The following is a 19,365-nucleotide window of genomic DNA, read 5'->3' as shown; positions in this document are numbered from 1 at the left end:
ACTCTAATACAATCACATAACCTATCATGAAAACAAAGAAGTGAAAGTCACCTGCCAAAGAGAATAGGTCAAGTTAAAAAAGTCAGAGTGAGTTAATTAAACAGTTGTGGAAAATACCCTATTCATCTAGGTTGCTGAAAGAAACTATCAACTCATTTTCTCAGCAGGGTATCTCTGGTTGGTTGCATTAATAGAGTCGCTTAAACACAAGAAAAATGTGAAAGTGTTTTTACAATTGGTCCATTCTCTTGCTTTTCATTCCTGATATGCTGGGTAATTTCCCACAGACTTGGGAGTTGAGCACATTTTCTATGGAAGGGAGGTTGGGAGAGGTACTTCTGGTCCATCCTGTCCCCATTTCCCTTCCTGGGCTTCACCTAGCTGTTCCACATTCTAGACTGTCAGCCACCCAGGCTGACCCCCCAGGTTTCCATTCGAATGCCGAGGGAGCTCTTCATGCTAACACGTGTACTTCCCTTCCTGCCTCACGGCTCTCTTACCTTCTTGCCCGCCAAAACACGCATCCTTGCTTCTAAAGCTTCACAGCTCCCTCTGCCCTTCACCCTGCACTGGCCGCTGACCCACCCAGCTGACCCAGAGGTTTGTCACAGGCAGGATCGCGTCCCTCCTGTCCTCTGTATCTCTCACCTTAAGTCTTTTAGGACAAACGATTGGTGCCCCATAAATAACTGCCTTCGCACAGTGATTGCTACTTTATAACAAAGCAATTTTATTTTTAATTAACTAAAGCTGAGAATTTTTTCAGCCTGCAAAGAAAAAAAAATGCAAATAAAAGCCTGGAAATATCAGGGTGACTCAAGCATATTGACTGGATCATGGTTTTCCTCTTCCTCCTTTTATGAACAGTATCAGGCAAATATCATGCATGGGTACATGCTTTGTAAATATTTTCTGGTGATGGCAAGGTGTTGCTCTGTTACAGGCGTTTGCAGAGCTGAAAAACCAATATGCTGTTCTTCAACATAAGACCAGCGCTACAGGACCGACAAAGGTGACATTAGAAAAAGTGGAGCAGCTAAAAGATGCGGCAGAAAAACTGGCCATAGATACAGAGGACAAGATAAGAAGAATAGCAGGTATCTCTTCTTTTCTTCCAGCTTTATCGAGGTCTAGGTGACAGGTGAAATTGTATATATTTAAAGTGTACAACGTGACAATATACGTTGTGTTATGATTACCATGATTAAGTTAATCAACACATCCATCTGCTCACATAGTTACTGTTTTCTTTTTATGGTGAGAATGCTTAAGATCGACTCACATACACAGTGCAATACAACATTGTTAACTAGTCAGCCCACACTGAGCATTCAATCCCCAGAAACTTTTCTTCTTAAAACTGGAAGTCTGTACCTTTGCTCAACCTCTCCCCATTTCCCCCACCTGCTGGACCCCGGCAGCCACCGTTCTTCCCTCTGCTTCTATGAGTTCTAGGTTTGGTTTTTTTTGTTTCTCTCTTTCTTTTTTTAGATTCCATATACAAGTGAGATCATATTGTATTTGTCTTTCTCTGGCTTATTTTCACTTAGCGTAACATCCTCCAGGTTCACCTATGTTGTTGCAAATGGCAGGATTTCCTTCTTTTTTTATGGTTGAATTTTATACACCCCCACACACACACACATTTTCTTTATCCATTGATGGGCACTCAGGTTATTTCCATATCTTGTTTATTGTGAATGCTGCAATGAACATGGAACACAGATATTTCTTCGAGATATGGATTTCATTTCCTTCAGATATATACCCAGAGTGGGGATTGCTGGATCATATGGGAGTTCTATCGATTCTATTACACACTCCACCAATTTGACAATAGCTTAATACTTCACCTTCCTGGTAATATTTATACCAACTTATCACTGGCACAGTTCAGCTACCTATGAGCCCACAGGGTCGAGGAAGTAGGAATTGGGTCAGTGCCTTTGGGACTGCAATATAACAAGCCACTTGCATGGTTTTACTTCAAAGGGTATCAGGGAGTCTCTACTCTGCCTTCATCAGAACAAACTCCCATTGCCTTCAGTCAACTGGAAATGCCCTTTTCCTAACCCCTTGGTTCTCAACCGGGGGTGATTTTATCTCTTTCCCTGGGGACAAAAGTGTCTGAAGACATTTTGGCTGTCACAGCTAGGGGGTACAACTAGCATCGAGTGGGTGGGGGCCAGGGACGCTAGTAAACATTCTATAATACACAGGATAGTCCCATGATGAACAGTTGTTTTGCCCAGGGCACTAAGGGTGTGGATGTTGAGAAACTTGAGAAACCCCGTCCTAACCTATGCTGCTTATTTTCTCCTCCCATGCAGATAACTGTTTTGGAGTCACTATGATCTAGACTCTAAGGCACTCGTCATCTTGTATAGATCTGTAGGTAGCATTCCAGAAGGATCCGTAGTCTGGATCAGCATTTTGATCAAAAGTGGAAATTTTGATGCACACCAAGTGTAGTAAACATGGAATACACACAATCAGAAAGTTAATTAGAATCTTTTTTCCCCACAATGGGTGCTCATGATTTTTCTGGGTAGTCATCATGCCCTTAGCAACTACCTCTAAATCATCAAGAAATATCCAATGATGAATGGTCTAGTTCTACTTTCGGTTGCATTTATTGTCTCCAAAACTTTAAAGTTAGTCATATTCATTTGGAATATAAGTAATTCTCAAGGTATTAAAACAACCAAGCCTCCTCATTTATAATGCTTCTTTGTTATAAAATGAGTCTTTGCCTTAGAACCATTCATATCACCACTATGACATGAAAAAAAATGAAAATGCAACATTGGTGTGGGCCAAAGTCAGGAAAAATACATACCAAACTGTTAACATTCTTTATCTCTGGGGAGGGGGAGAGTGAAGAAGAAAACACTGCTTTTTGCATTTATATAATTGTATAATTTACATCGTTCACATTTATATGATTTACATTACTGTCATTTTAAGTATTTTCCTAATACTTTTAAAAAGGAATTGCTAGGAAAGATTCAAAAAGACAGAATGTTGTTGTTTGTTTGTTTGTTTGTTTGTTTACTCTCCATAGGTAATAATCGTGAAAATCAGTTGCTGTAACTATAGGAGCAGAAACATGGGGAGAATATTTTCTGTCTTGTGTTTTATGTCGAGGCCCAAATTGTTTCCACTTATTCCCATAGACTAGAACTTCCACAGTTTTTGAAATTAGGTCAGAAGAGAAGTTAGAGGCCTTCCTTCTAAGCGAGGTCTAAAATCATGCTCTCCACTTTTTTGGCTCTCTTTTTAAAGCTGTTTTCATAGTTCAGCAAGGTAGGAAAATAAGATATTGGCTTGGCCACCTTCCTGACTCTGCCGCTCGAGAAGGGTCTGACCCACAAGGGCTGCGCTCTAGTTCTACCTGGTAGGAAGAAGTGCCCAGGGGACTCCAGAAAGGAGCCCTTCCTTACCTTGGCAGGGTCAAAGTGGAGAGAGTGGAGAAATGTCCCCAGTCTGCAGCCAGGATCCCTCCACAGAACTTTGTACCAGTCAGGGTCCCAGCGAGAACCAGGCAGCACGCTTGGAGATAATTCTGGATCACGTAGTTACAGCCAGAGTTGGCTCGGTTATCTATTCATTGTGCAACAAAGCACTCCCCATATTTGGGGGTTAGAACAACAACCATGCATGATTTTTCTGTGGGTTTCCTGGGTGGTTCTTCTGCAGGTCTGTGCCGCTCCCAGCTGATGGGTCAACGGGCTGGTGCGCCTGGGGCCGGGCTTGACTGAGATGCTGGCCCTCTTTCTACGGGCTCTTCCAGCCCAGGCTGCTTTACAGCTCGCCTGCGTCTCGGTTCCCCGCAATGAGCGGAGTAAGGCCCTCGAGGTCCTGCGCACTGATTTCTCTTACTTTCTGTTGGTCAACACAACAGGCCCAGCTGGACCTGGTTTGAGGGGACAGGGCAAATAGCCTCTGCTTCTTGATGGGAGGAACTCTTAAAAATGCACAGGAGTTCCGAGAGCCCGCTGAGGGTGTGGACGTGTTGCGTGACTGGCCGTGGTGAGAAGCCATCAGCATCCCTGGGCCCTAAGGAGCAGGGGCCGCGGGAGGGCCGGTGCTCTGAGGGCGCTCTCGGAATGCTGGAGCCAAAGGCAAGAGGCCACCTTGCAGGCTGAGGGGAGAGATGTAAGAACTGCCAGAACCCTTCGGCTCCACAGGGACAGCCTGTTCACTCTCCCCACCCCGGCCCCGCCCCGGTCACTTCTCTGAACTGTCCAGTGGCCAAGTGTGAACGAGCTCCAGAGATCCTGGGAGCCAGATGATGTCATCCACTGAGGCTGGCTTTCCAGGACAGAGCAGGACGGAGGATGGATGTGGGCAGGCAAGCGAAGAGGGACCAGCACAGCTTCATTAACTGCTAAGGAAGAAGCGCAGGGGTCTTTTTTCTTGTTAGTACAAATACACTTCCAGTGCTGAGTCTCCTTTTCAGTCCCAAATGATCTATATTTAAGTTTCCAGAGACGGAATGCTCACCACCTCCCATAGCAGCTCTTTCTTTGAACAGCTGTGACTGCTAGAAAGTTCTTTATAATCAGACAAAGTCTTCCTTCATGGAGGTTTCACCTGCTGGTTTTAGTCTATTTCCTCAGGATGACAAAACACATTTCCTCTGCTTCCATAGGCCTCAAATACTTGAAAATAACTACAGGACATGCCCTGAATCTTCTTCTTTCTCTATATAAAACATCATCAGTTAATTCGTCTTTTGTTCACTGGATAGTTTCATATTTCTTCAGCAATCCGATTCCTTCCTCTAAACATACGCTCCAGGCTGGTTTGACAACTCCCTCCTGATGATCCAGGTGTGACCTGTCCAGGTGAAGTGGGACATTTACCTTCCTTCTTTAAGAAGTTCCGCTTCAACCTAAGGGCAGTTTCTTTTTCTAAAGGCCACTTCACACTGTTAACTGTGGCCCTCTCTACCTCTTCTATCCACTACTCTATGGGCTCCTTGCTGGGGTTTACTATAATTCCCAGGTATTTTTTGAATGAAGTATGGATAAATGGATGGATGCATGGATGGTTGGAAGGAAGGACGGAAGGAAGGAAGGATGGATGGGTAAGAGTGAAAGGCATCACTTTGCTTTTCCTGTTCAGGGGCTGGAATATCAGCAGAGCAGAATGAAGAAATGAAAATGTCAGTGTTTTTTTTACTGAAAGACTGAGGACCCCTAAAGTGATGAACACATGTTAAAAAGTGAAGTTAAAACAGCAAGAGCAAACCTGTGGAAATATTCACCAAGTCCAATCAAGGCTCATCATCCATCTTTTCATTTCTAACAAACTCTAACTAGCTTTCAACTGGCATTGATAAATGCCACTAGATATATAATACTTTTTAGACAAAAACATCAGTTTGTCTGCTCTGGTTTGTATGAAAACCTTGAGGAGCCTGGTGACAATAAATGTTTTGTCTGTTGAATCAAAATGCAAAGCTAAATATGTCTTTAAGAGGTACAGAAATCCCTGTGTTTCATATAAGGTGGGTATCCAGGAAGAATCCACCAAAACCAAATCTATCCTTTTCTTCATTTTCTTGTTTCAGATTTAGAAAAGAAGATACAAGATCTGAATCTGAGTAGACAAGAAAAAGCTGACCAACTGAAACAATTGGAAGATCAAGTTGTTGCCATTAAAAGCGAGATTGATGAGCAAGAAAATAAATATGCTACTTGCTATACTTAGGCAGAGGTAAAGTGCAAAGTCACCCATGCCTTCTTTTCTGACGAGGAAGCCTGAGGAGCTGTGCTGAACTTGGGAAACAGAAATGGTCAGCCCCACCTCCTCCGCCTCCGGAGCTCACTCCTAGCCAAAGATCTGAGCTGGGCCAAGGAAATGCTGTTCCACGTGGAATAGAAAGGGGGAAGTAGAGACATCGTCTCCCGCTTCAGAAAACTTTCCTCTTGCCTTCCTTTCCCTTTCCCTTAAAAAAAAATGTGTTACATATGATAAGTACAAAATAAATAAGTATTCTGTTTACTAATCATCACTTCAATCAAGTGAACCTAAGTGTGAAATCAGTTGCCAGTGTGGGGGTGGGTGGCTTGCAGGGCGGAAATGTATACTAATCCATGGGCATAAAGTTCCGGTGAAGCGAAATGAATAAATTCTAGAGTTCTGCTATAGATTGTATGTAAGTCAACAAGTGTGGTCAGAAAGTAGATCTCATCTTAAGTGTTCTTATCACAATAAAACAAAATAAAAATAAATTTAAAGAAATTAAGCTAAAATATATCAATGTCTCTAACACTATGATGGAATAAGTCTGGATGGCATGTGCTAGATTGTCCTGTGTTTTATTTTTATTTGGATTTGCTTTATCTATAAAACAATTATTCTGAATAAAATGCATACAATTCAAAATGTAACTTGTTTTTACACCCACTTCCCTCTATATTCATTCTCTCAACCAAAGGATTCTGTCTGCGCCAAACGGCACTGGAACAATATTCAAAAAGATAAATATTGAAGTACTTTTCCTAAATTGTCTGTAAGCAGTTTTGCTGTAAAATGTGCTACTGATTTTTGAAAGACCAGCAATTCCGTTGTTATTGTTTAGTGTGAAAGATCAGATTGTCTCCCTTCAAAATGGGTCTATGATTTCACATTAACTTTTTTTGCATGTATGATATATAACCGAGCACCATTGCTTCTGTTTGTGAAAGCCATCCTTCAGAGGGATTATTTTAAGGAAATTCTGCCCCACATTTTTGAATAAGAAATAATAGACACCAACACTGATGTATGAAAGAGGAAAGCTGCTGGAGCCATCTCCTTTAAGGACTGACTCGTAAAAAATGAGTCTAAAAATTCAACGAAGGGGCTTTAGGATTACACATAAATATGAAATTTCTTAAAACATACGTTGTTTAGGAAAATTGCAGTTTCCCTGGAGATCCTGAAGAATGAAATGAAATTTTTCTACCAGAAAGCCCATCAGAAATCTCTCTTGAAATGCACGATTGCAATGCTCTCTCTATCCGGCACTTAAGACACCTGGAAACTTCTACCAACAAATGACACACAAACTGAACCAGAGTTGAAACACAGACTGTCACAAAATCTAAGTTGTGTACTCCAGTGTAGAGGGTAGAAGACACTCCAGCCTTCCCACCAGGATATTGACTTCCACTCATGCACAGTTGATAAACTTAACTCGACGCGCATGATTATCTGTTTGCAATAGCAACATTCAACTGTTCTAGCCTTGCAGTGGTAGGAGACTATACAAGTAACAGCCAGAGAGTGTGGAAAGGGTTAAAGGGGGAGAAGTTTCTGTCCTCTGACCAGGAGGCTGTTGAGGTCACCAGGGGTAGAAAAATTCCCCAGCCCTAAGGAAAGGGCAGTAATCTGGAGAATCATGTCCAAGGGTGAGATAAACCCGTCATCTCCTCTGGGCCTCGGGGATCGCAGTTTGATGAGGCCAGGCAGGATGTGATGCACTTTGGAAAGATTGTCATTAAGAAGTGGTTATGCTTTCTAAACTTTGGTGTATAAAATGATACACTTTGGGTGTCTTTAAAAAATGCACCTATGTGAAAAATCTTCTTCCTCAGATAAATCATTTCTAACTTCTATTACTTGCTGTATCCGTTGTTCAAGATGTGACCAAGGCAAAGATTTGGTGAAACAGTATCTTTTATACATTGCAAAGTCTTCTGAAAATGTGTAGCAAGATCTATCCTGAGACCCAGTTGAACCTGTATATTAAGAAAATAATCTTAAATGCAGGGGGAGAAAAGCTTTGTGAATAATTCATTGCAGCACTGCTTATATTAAAAATGCAAATAATCTAAATAATAAAAAACCAATTAAATATTATGATTTTACCAGTCTGGTTCTTGGATGCAAACACTGACATATGCAAACAATAACAGCTTATTATGCAGGAAAGGATTTCTTTAAAGGTAATCTCATAGCACATAAAGCTGAAGAAATGACTGGGGAAAATGTAACCAAGGACAGTTATGCATCTGGGAATATATCCAAGATCCCACCCCAGGAGCACTCAGGTGAGGATGCTAATGCTCATCCTATTGGACCACCCAGTTAACTCTCAACTGTCTTGCATCTCGTGTCCCTCTCCCATGACTCAAAAATCCCCGGGAGAAATATCCAACTGCCTGACCTCTTCATGTGCCCTGGCTGCCAGAGAGAAGACAGAACATCTGCCCCCTTTAGCTTTGGTAGTGGGAGCAGAGTTTTGTCTCCACCTATCTTTGGAATCTTCCAAGGTGGGAAGTGTTTTGATGGCAAGCGTCAAAAAATTACAAATTTCCATCATAGTCCACCTTTTCCTGATATCATGATACATTCATCCCACATCTGATTCTAAAACAAAAACAAACCCTTCCACCAAACACAGTGTTGCATCCACTCAGCCTTCTGGAAGCACATCCACCCTGTCTTCAAGGAAACCAACCCAGAGTCCCATCACTTGCTGATGGCATCCAGCTGTGCTCTCTCCCTTTTCCATTTCTGTTACGATTCAGTCTCCAATGTCCCACAACTTACGATCCAAATGATAAAGTTTACCACCAACACACATCGAGTATAGAGTCGTGGGGGAAAGAAGGGAACTAAAAAGGAAATTAAATATATTTTTATATTTTATAATAAAAAATACAAATACATACAAAACATCACACGAGGAACACAGATTGGGATTGCAGGCTTCATTTCTGTTAACTCTTCAAGAGGCTGCGTTGGGATTAATGATCCTGCTTTCCTAGTCATTCCACCTTCCCTCCGCCTTCAGCAAGCATCTCTTTACCAGCTAGTGTGACCCAAACCTTCTTTCCTGGGGATTCTGTCTTTGAAGGTCCTGCAAGTACAGAGGCAGAGTGCGCTTACATTACATTTTGTGCTTGGACTTGGCAGGACCGGATTGTCTAGACTGCAGTCATACCCCTCCCTGCGGCCACTGTGTAACAAAAGCTCTATTTCTCTTTAAGAGTTGAGATCAATTACCCCAATCAAAATGATACCCCTCCCCACTTTCTTTGGCCTGTTTATCCGTTAGCATGAGGACTCTGAAAGAGCTGGGTATTGGTATGTATTCCAATCCAGTGGTGCAACTAGTGTGTCATCTAGTAAAAACCTACTTCCTTAGACACCGGAGCCCAAAGTCAGGTATAGGAAGTACAATTTTGCCTCTGAGGCATTTGGATATAATTGTGAACAGTGTCAGATAGATTTTCCCTCTCTCTTGGTTTTAGATCCATGTAGTCTGCATCGAGAAGGCTCCATCAGTTTTCACAGAAGAACGCACAGCTCTGCCTTGCATCAACATGAATTCATTTTCTTTGCTTCTGTTATAATTATTCTAACAGTTTCCTAAACTTGTTGAGTGAACACTCCATCTGCCTGGCACTGGGAAGTCTCTTGAGGTGTGTGAGGGACCAGCATAGAGAAGTCTAGACTGAACTCCATGCGTCTCAGAGCAGCGGTTGAGTGAAGGGCAGCAGATAGAGAGCCAAGGTTGAGACCGAGAGTGGTGGCCAGGCTTATAGCGACTGACACAGGCGACACTCAGTAACAGGTCAGTAGACGGGACCTATGACTGTGACCGTGGAAGGGAGAGCAAGATGGTGGACAGCGCGCCAGTAAATGTGAGGGAGCCCTGTTACCAGAGGTCAGATGGAGACACCGGCCAACCAGCTGGTCTCATCAGAAAATCATTATGAAGATCAGGAAGCATCACTGTGAGGTAGCCAGTGTGGTCCATTAAGGAAACAATTCTATCTTCTCCTGAATTAGAAACCAATCTCAGGTGAAGGGCAGCTCGGGGCCAGGAGTTAAGTGCCATTAGCCCACAGCACCAAGGTGGCAAGATGAAGGGCAACCAAAAGAATTGCTGTCCAATATCTACTTTCTTCCCTCTGTCTTTTGGGAATAGTTCCTCCATGTTCTAAACAGGCACGTGGCTGCCTAGTTGGAGAAACTATTTCTCAAATTCCCTTGCAGTTCAGTGTGACCATGTGACTGAATTCTGGCCGGGAGGATATTCGTGAGAGTGTTGTGTGCAACTTCAAGGACACAACTTTAAAAGGAAGCTGTTCAACCTCCGTGGGAGGCAAGAATAATGGCCCTCAGAGATATCCATGTCCTAACCTCCATAGCCTGTGACTATGTTATGTTACATGGCAAAGGGAAATTAAGGTTGCGGATAGAATTACTGTTTGAATCAGCTGAACTTGAAATGGGGCAATTAGCCCGAACTATCCAGGTGGGTCCAATGTAATGTAAGAGTCCTTAAAAGTGGAAGAGGAAGGAGCACATGGGTGGCTCAGTCGTTAAGCATCTGCCTTTGGCTCGGGTAATGATCCCAGGGTCCTGGGATCGAGCCCTGCATTGGTCTCCCTGCTCCGCAGGAAGCCTGCTTCTCCCTCCCCCACTCCCCCTGCTTGTGTTCCCTCTCAAGCTGTGTCTCTCTCTGCCAAATAAATAAATAAAATCTTTTAAAAAAAAAGTGAAAGAGGAAGGCAGGAGAGAGAGAGAGAGGGAGAAAGTCAGCGAGGTCCCGGCACGAGAAGGATTTGGTCTGATGTTCCTGGCTTTTAATACAGAGAAGAACGTAAGTGGATCCCAGAAACTGGAAAAAGCAAAGAAAGGGATTATTTTCCACTGCCTCCAGAAAAGAACACAGCCATGCAGCACCTTGATTTTAGCCGAGTGAGTCCCGTGTCGGACTTCTAACCTACAAAACTGTAAGCTAAAGATGTGTCCTCTTAAGCTACTATGTTTATGGTGATTGGTTATAGCAGCAATAGAAAACGAAGAGACTCTCCATTTGTCCTTTTCCCCTTCAAGTGAGCCAGAATGTGGCGAGTCAGGTATAACCATGTAGAGGAGGATAAGACTGGTGAAGCAAGGCCAAAGAAACCGAAATCCCTAGTTGGCTACCAGTCAGGGTCCTGGCAGGACGCAGAGGGTACAAGCTGGAACTGTTTAATAAGGGGACGGCGGAGAAAGATGTGGTCAGGGTGAAGGAAAGCTATAAAGGATAGGGCAGCACGACACAGGGGGTCCTCACCATGCCTGGCCACCCTGCTTGGCCGAGGAGAGCGGGTGACAACTGGGAATCGAAGGGAGTGTGTAGGAAGGCCACTTACCAGGACCTGTGGTCACTGGCGGGGAACGCACCAGCTGTGACAAAGCTGCAGAGGCTCTAGGGGCAGGGACACCCTGGTGCTGCTCTCCCCGGTCCCAGCCAGTCTCTGGTGAGCACTTCCCATTCCTTAAACCAAGACCCCAGACTGATGCTGCCACGTAGACCAGCCTCCTGGGGCTTAGAGGCCGCACGGGGACCGTGTGGATTAAAGCTGTCCACGCCTGGTTTCCTGGACTGCCTGCCGGCTTGAACTTGCACGGGACAGAAAAGCAAACGTCTCGTGTGATGTCACTGTGATATCAGTCTCCTTTAAAACTGCCGAACCAACGGCCCCTGTATATCTCTGGGGCACTAATGGCATCCAATCCCTCTCCAGACTGCTACAACAGTCCCTCTCTGTCCCACAGCGTGGGCACAGTGGCACCAAGGGTCAGGTGACAAGTGCAAATTCTGGCTTGTCCCCTACATGACCTCACGCGGTTCACAGTCTCTGAATTTCATGTCCTTTCTTTCCTTCAGCTGTGAAATGCTAAGGACTAGGCCTGGTCTACCGCCCAGGGTCACTCCCAGGTGGGAGGGCTAGGAGAAGCGTAAGGTATTCCTGAAATCCTTCGAGACCCGCTTCCTAGCAGTCACCTTGTGTTACAGCCGCACTTCCCACGTGCGCAGGCGCTCCGGCCGCGTTGCCGGCCTTAAAAGCCTCATTCCTGTCTCTCCACCAAGTCTGACTTTTCCTTTAGGAAAACCTCCCTTCCTCCGAAGTCATGTCTCTCCGGCTTAGCTGCACTTTCTCTGAAGTCTTCTCTTACGTCGCCAGTTTGCTGATAAGCCTTATCTAACCAGATAGTAACAAACGAGAGGATGTAGAACACATGTTCAGCCACTTCCATATTCCTTTATAGAACTTAGCACCGTGCGGAACATTCTAAATATTTGTTCACTTACATATTAGTTCCATAAATCGACTCCAAATTGTTGCAACTCAGACAGTCCTGGGACCATCCCTGAATGAAAAACTTTTCCACTGTAACATGAAACCAGCTCGCCATATGGGTTGGCCCCTCTAAAAAATGTAATTGAGAACAATGCAAGTCTTTAACTCCATATGTAGAGGAAACCATGTCAAATGGGAATCCAATCCATGCACAGGACAAAAGAAATCCTTTTCCCCATCTCCCCCCCCCCCCCCCCCCAGCTCTCTGTAACCACCACCCTATAGCAGCTACTGAAAATCATCCCTCTGGAAACTTCTCGGCTGTAAAAACTCCCCAAACCAAGCTCCCTGCTCTTTCCTCTCAAATCTGGTTCTTCCCTTTACCCTTGGTCACTCTCTCTTTTCCTCGCCGCCCTGGATGTTTGTTTACAAGGTTGTTGATGTTTTCCAAGCCCCTGGGCTATAAATTAGGGTGTGCCACTCCCAAACGAAGGTCATGGCCTCGCAGGCAACAGCTACACTTCCCAGGCAGAGTTCACTGAGCCAAAGGGAAGGAGTTCCTTGCTTTGCATTCAATTAGGCTTTGCATAGAGAAAGCGGTTGCATTAAGTGGCTAAGCAAAAAACCTTAAAGAACACATGTGAAAAACATTTTTATATATAAATATAAAGGCTTATATATTTACATATAAGATTTATGCAAAATTTATGTAAATACAGCTATGATTTTTAGGTTCCTTGGTAATCCTTAGCCATTCAACAAACTAGTTTAATCAAACTCTCCTGCATGCAAATCCCCACACACACATACCTACCTATTCGTCTCTTCTTACCACCAATCCCCCCAAACAAGCCTGAGTAGAACTTTTTTCATTCACTTAATGCTTCTAACTAAAAGTTCTTTGCCAGCCCTGATTCTTACGCTTCAGAAAAATGACAAAGTTTGGTGACCAAAGTTTTCACAGGCTTTTTCCATTTATAAGCTTTTAAGGCTTTTAGGAATAGAGATGCCTGCTTACACTTTACTAGAGGACAGTCCCCTGTTTGTTCTCTCCGGTTTCCTGCCCTCAACCCTTGAGAGAGCATTCCATCCCCCCCCCCCCCAGCCTCCAACATAAAGCAGACGAAGCATGATTTCTCTTAACACCAGCTTATCCATCAGCATCTAGCTTTTCTCTACTGGGAAATAGCTTGAAACTACCTATAATCTTTAGCTTTACTCATTAAATGCTTTGGCCATTCTAGAAGGCTGCTTCTGCCCTACCAGTCCACCTCTGACTCAGCCTGCTCACTGAACAAGCTTTGTTAGGCAAAGCAAGCTTACCACAATCTATATTAAACATATTAATCAGAATGTACAGGATTTTGGAGTACAGTGTTTTCTTCCTGTTCATATGAATTGTTTTTTTAAAGGTTGTGTTTGCTTCATAGCCATATTGACATCATTCCATGCACAACCGTGGTTCTTTGATGACAAACACCAAAGTCTAGGAAATAGAAGGCTGGCCATGTTTTATCTTCTATTCTCCAGGTGGTAACAGATGAAGTTTACTGCATTCAAAGCCCTCTGGTCCTCTCTACGTGGCACCAAGAATTAAAATCTAATCTTTAGTACTGGTACTTGCTCGCAGGGAAGACTTTGAAATAGCCCACAGAACGTTCATAGTAAAAAAAAAAAAAAAAAGAAAAAGAAATAGATTTTATTTATTTATTTATTTATTTGTCAGTGGAAGATAGTCCCTCTAATGGGAAAAGCTATAAAATGACTATCTGAAAAGTTCTAGAAAGAACTAGGCAAACCCTTAGAGAGCTGGCTGCAGGCATCTCTCTGGAGCTTTTGTGCATGCTCTTCTCCCCGATCTTGACTCTCCTTCATGAAAGAGGTTTAAGAAATCCAAAGTGCAAGAGATTTAAAGAATTCCCTCACCACCCCCCTCATTTTCAGAAGAGCATGGAGATGACCTTAGCCGGGGTCACACAGCTCGTTGGCAGAAATGCCAAGGTGGGGGTGATAGAAAACCTCTCCCAGGACAATACTTGTTCTATTGAACCCTCTCTTTCAAGACCACTTGCTTTTTTAACTGGTCTTAGGCTCTATTAAACTGTCCATCAAATACAGGAGAACATTTTCTTACAATTGACTAACCTATTTTTTATATAAATGGCCTATCTTAGAAAGGATTTCACAGAAAGTAATTCTGCTTGAGAAAAAACAAAGGTCAAAGTGGCTCACCAGATAGAAATATTTTATCCTTAATGTTAGTGAACAAACATGTCTAATCTTGTGGGACTAGGAGGTCTTTTAAGAATAGCCAACTAAGTGAGCATATAGTCTTCATCAAACACAATCAGCAGAATTTTCAGTCCTCAAAGCTTTCCATGTAGTTCTTAAAAACAAAGCAACAGTGTAACAAATAACAAAGGTAGGCCAAATTTAAAATGTTAAGTTCCATTATCTAAAACTTATTACAATATATGTGTATTGCTTTACATTCATTTGCTTTAGTAGTTAGGTTTATTTTGTTTTCCTACATAAAGAACTATTTGGTTGGGTACAGTGGTTCTATAAGATATGCAACCAATTTCTAGGACTCCGTAATAACTGCTATCTACATTATTAGCTCTGTTAAAGTGAATATTTAAATTAATCCAAGTTTTTTTTTTCTTGGTTCTCAACTGAGCCTATTAAAAGCATCACTATACTGTGAACTTTCTAGAAAGGAGTAGGAATGGAAGTTAAATGGAGCCTGAAAATCTAACAGCCGAACTAGTGTTTGAGGATTCCAGAGATTCGTGCCATGGGAAGAAGCTCAAAGCTTGGAAAGGCTGTATAAACTCCCATATCTAAAGATAAACACTCGGGGATCTTTATGACATTCAGGTTTAGCTTTGTGTTGGCCATACTGCATTATGATTCATCTAGGGAAGCAAAATACTAATGGAAAAGGTCAAATATTTGGGATTAAAAGAACCATTGCTTTCATTTGGGAAGCGGTCTAAACTTTCTTACAAACCAATGTAAAAAAGTTAATCTATTCAGATAGGATAGGCTTCAAGTTGCAATTTTCGTTTAAAATCCCAGTTCTGTCCAACTCTTCAGACCACCACCATACATTCTACACACCAGATATATAGAGATTTGTATTCTAAAATTTCTCCTTAAACTCCATTTTTCCTTCCATCCACTTTGGGGGCTAACTCTAATATACAGACAATGTGAAAGATTTAAACACTGATAAACACGTTTCTTTGTAAGAAAAAAATCAACTTTCCACTGTGAATACAGCTAACTATATTTTGACTGGAACATAAAAGCAAAGGAAGTGGTTACAGAAAATTAATCATGGCTACTCAACATTGTATTCAGACCTAAATAGACCGCAACAGTTCCTACTGGAACTCAAGTTTCTATGAAATACCCACATATTTTAGGGATATCAGCAAGCTTGATCTGTTTTCCTTGACTTTGACTGGGCAGAGACACTCTTTGCTCAGGGATGTGAACATGGCAATGCTTCCATCTAGGTTACAGAGTTTATTAAAGTGACTTCACTTCTGAACATCAAAGGTCACTTTGGAGAATGCAATCACAGGAAACTATCTTAATGTAAAAATTTTTAGAACAAGGGCTATACATGTTCATTATGGAAAAAAATCATAAAATAAGGAGGAAACAATGATTTAATATTTTGGGCTGAAATGTAGGCAATTCCTGGGTGGTCTCCCTTTTTAATCCCTCAAGAAATATGATATACATCTACATATTTTTTTTCACAATTGGAGCTTACTTTCCCCCAGTTATATCCTAAAAATAGGCCCCCATCTTTTTAGGCAACTGTCTAGTGTTCTATTACAGGGGTCTAGCATAATTACTTAACCTAAACGATCATCAATAAGGGATCAATCAGTCATTTCCAGTTTTTCTCTTATTTAAAAATGATAGTGTAAACCTCTTTATCTGCATAATTTGGCATATTTTCCCACAAAGTTATGTGTAATTTAAATTTTAATATTTCAGATTGCCCTCCAGAAAGGCACACAGTTACCTTCGTAGCAATTAGTTATGTTAGTGCCCTTATGGACCTCATTACAGAGGACACCAGAAGACATGGGAACCTTGACTTACCATTAGATCATCATCACCCTGCAGCTTCTCACATGACGGTGAAAGTATGGTTGCTTCTTGGTAAACCTCGTGTGGATTTACACTCTCCACAGCACAGTGTAGAGCAGTGACTGAGCAAGTTTATGCTGAGTTAACATTATGTATTCTCATTAATACTTCACAGAACACTCCTTGCTTATATTTCCCATGGAATAAAATGAAATGTGCTATAAATACATAGTACTAATGTATATTGGGTATGACTCATTCTGGCTAAAGAATTACCTGTGAATTATTTCTCCCCAGAAAGCACAATGGGCATAGTTCCAGGCATTTATTGAATGAACGCATTCAGTAAGTATCTGATGAGTTCTGTGCTCAGTGCTGGGGAAATTAGGTTGCTCTCAGAGCACTTGAAATTGAGCAAACACAGAAAATATACTCCTACACTAACAATCTGTTTGGTGGGCATTCATTGTATACCAATGATGTATTCTGTGTTGGTGTTAGGGATATGGCAGGGAGGGCGAGAGATGAAGTGCCTGGCCTTGTGTGTGGCACAGCTGGTCTAGAACAATCCAGAAAGATCTCTTCCAATAGGTGTATGTCCAAGTAATCTACCTGGGCCGTGGAATTGAGAAGTTTCCACACGTGAACATAAGTAGAAGCTGTCTTGGCAGAGAAGAGCGAAGAGTGAGAAGGCATTCCAGGCAGAAGGAACTGGATGAGCCAAAAACCAGGGTTTAGGTTTTGAGAACAGTGCGTCTATGCAGGCAAGAGCTTGGAGGGAGTGGAGGTTGATAGCTGAGAATGCAGAAGTGAGAGTAATCACATAGGGGCCAGATTTCCAAGAGCCTATAGAGTGTGCTAAGACACCTGGTCTTTGTACTTGTTTCACGATGAGACTGAGGAGCCCTGTCATGTCATTTAGTAAAATCATTGGTGACTAGAAATAATGAATTTTAATTTCCTAGCTCTTTGAATTTGTATTTTAAGGTAAAAACCCAGACTCAGCCAACATTTATCATATGCTTTATTCAAAGTATAACAAACACTGATACCTAAAAAAAAGAAAAAAAACTTTGGATTACAATTTTTTGCTACTAATTATACCAGTTACGGACAAATAGATTGTCATTAAAAAAAAAACCTCATCCCATCCCAAACGTAATCACTGTAGCCTCCCCAAGAGTACCCACCATCATCTGTTTGCTCTGCCTCTTTCTAGAATTTTATCATTGTCTAATCCTGTATGTATGTGTATATATGTTTATAGAAATAGAGCATTGTAATGTTCCTCCTTCATCTTCGACTTTAACCCTTGTGGGTCTCCTTACCAATAGTGTACCCATGTCAAGACAACCCTGGACTTCTCTCCGTGTAGAACATATACCATTAGTACATAGCAGTGATTGGCACATAGAAAACACTCAAGAAATGTTAAAGAATGAGAGAGGTTGCTACTAACGCTTAAGGTACTAATTAGGTAGATAACTGGAGCTGCCAAAGTCCAAGGCCATCAACTAGTGGTCAGTACTTTGATTAAAAAGTCCTGAGCAGATGGCGGAATCATCAGCTCCATATTCCATGCTTTCCAGACATCATTTAGTCAGGTTAATAGCAACATTCCATTAGCCATCTTGGAAAGGGCAAACACATCCTATGACTTCTTTGTCTGGCAAATAGCCCAATATGTGAAATAGCACCTACTCCTGGAGTGAAGCCTAGTGCTGACTTGTTCACGATGTGATAAAAACGCAGTCACTCGGCTCTGGGTGGGCTGGCCTTCCCAAATCTGATCACCAGCCGTGGCAGCCACAGGCGCGACAGCCTTGATAAAATAAATGCTCTTTCCAGAAGACCAGGCTTATTCTTCTAGAGGAGTTGCAGCTGTAGAGTTAATGCTTCTAGAAGGCCCACAGCACTGTGGCTGGGGATGAGGAGGCAGGACTGTGGTTTTTAGAGAGGGGATGCCTTTTAACTAGCCTTTCCGTCACTTCTGAAAGGTGCTCAGATCAAAAACTGCATCTACCCAGGGTAAAAATACTGGACCGGAAATTAGGATCTACTCAAGTACAAGCCATGAGTAGTAGTGGAGTGTTTAACTTGCTAACTGAACCTAGTGTCCTGGATCACCCTAGGTAATAATTAATAACCCAAATCTATGAGCTAGGTTTGCGGCAAGAGAGTAGTTGACACCATCATTTCAAGCCTCTGGTACAAAGATACTGCCTGAACCTTACTACACTCAAAATAGAAGTTAAATAAATTCTTTTTTTTTTTTTAAGATTTATTTATTTTAGAGAGAGCAAGCACATGGGCGAAAGCTGGGTGGGGAGGGGGAGACAGAGAGCGAGAGCAAGAGCAAGAAAGAGAAAGAATCTTAAGTAGGCTCCACACCCTGCGCGGAGCCGGACGTGGGACTTGATCTCACGACCGTGAGATCATGACATGAGCCAAAATCAAGAGCCCAATGCTTAACTGACAGAGCCACCCAGGCACCCCAATAAATGCTTTTTCATTCAATAAGCATTTCCTAAGGACCTACCATGTGCCGGGCATGGGACTGGGAACTCACGGGGAAATGTGGTGAGGACTTTTGGGGCTCACTGGGAACTGAACCGGACATTTCAAATGGAGAAAGACAGAATCTAGATTTAAAAAAGAGTAAAGGAAGAGTGAAAAAGTTAAAATACTGGAATACAGAAAGTCCTTTTCTCCTCCTCTGGCTATTACTGAATTTCAGCATCATTACAAAGCTGAGGGCAGTAACACCATCAACTGAAATAAAATTTTCAAAATCTTTAAAATACAATTTTAGGTAGATTGCTATAAGAGGTGAACAGAGTTTAATTAAAAGTTTTTCTAAAACTTAACTATCAGATAGTTAATCAGATGTTGGTGATTTTCAAGCACCAGTTTTAAAACAAAAAGCAGGCCTCAAATTTTAGATGCCAATGTATTTTATCCAAGCACATAGCTCATATAAAAAAATACTTTTTAAGTATTTCTAAAGTAAGTAGCTGTAATAATTTCTTAAACTTCCAGTTCTACAGATGTTTGTGAAGGTAACTATCAAAGTTGCCAAAAGCTGACCAGAGAGACAAAAACCCTTACTTTTAAAGGTCTTAAATTTTATTATATGTGAACTGGCAAGAATTTGTGTTTTTTACATTCTTAC

General features: G+C 42.1%; 1 protein-coding gene and 1 long non-coding RNA gene across 10 annotated transcripts in view; one reads left to right on the top strand and one right to left on the bottom strand.

Annotated features, from left to right (window-relative positions):
• The window catches only part of LAMB4 (laminin subunit beta 4), a 90,416-nt gene extending 84,357 nt beyond the window's left edge, over positions 1-6,059 (top strand). The window contains exons 32-33 of the mRNA XM_032402396.1: positions 944-1,097; positions 5,579-6,059. Of these exons, the coding sequence (XP_032258287.1) occupies positions 944-1,097; positions 5,579-5,718 (294 nt within the window). The 3' untranslated portion in view covers positions 5,719-6,059. The remainder of the gene's footprint in view (positions 1-943; positions 1,098-5,578) is intronic.
• The window catches only part of LOC116631155, a 44,325-nt gene that overhangs the window by 17,877 nt on the left and 7,083 nt on the right, over positions 1-19,365 (bottom strand). For 7 of the 9 annotated variants that reach the window (XR_004299099.1, XR_004299103.1, XR_004299102.1 and 4 more), the window contains exon 1: positions 8,670-10,333. The exons of 1 other annotated variant lie outside the window; for it this stretch is intronic. This is a non-coding gene — a long non-coding RNA (uncharacterized LOC116631155). Of the gene's footprint in view, positions 1-8,669; positions 10,334-19,365 lie in introns of those variants that run through there. One more of the 9 variants, XR_004299101.1, reaches the window with a different exon arrangement.

The sequence above is a fragment of the Phoca vitulina genome, unplaced genomic scaffold (assembly GCF_004348235.1).
Source record: "Phoca vitulina isolate PV1807 unplaced genomic scaffold, GSC_HSeal_1.0 scaffold4, whole genome shotgun sequence".
NCBI lineage: Eukaryota > Metazoa > Chordata > Mammalia > Carnivora > Phocidae > Phoca > Phoca vitulina.
This window is presented reverse-complemented; position numbering and strand designations above follow the sequence as displayed.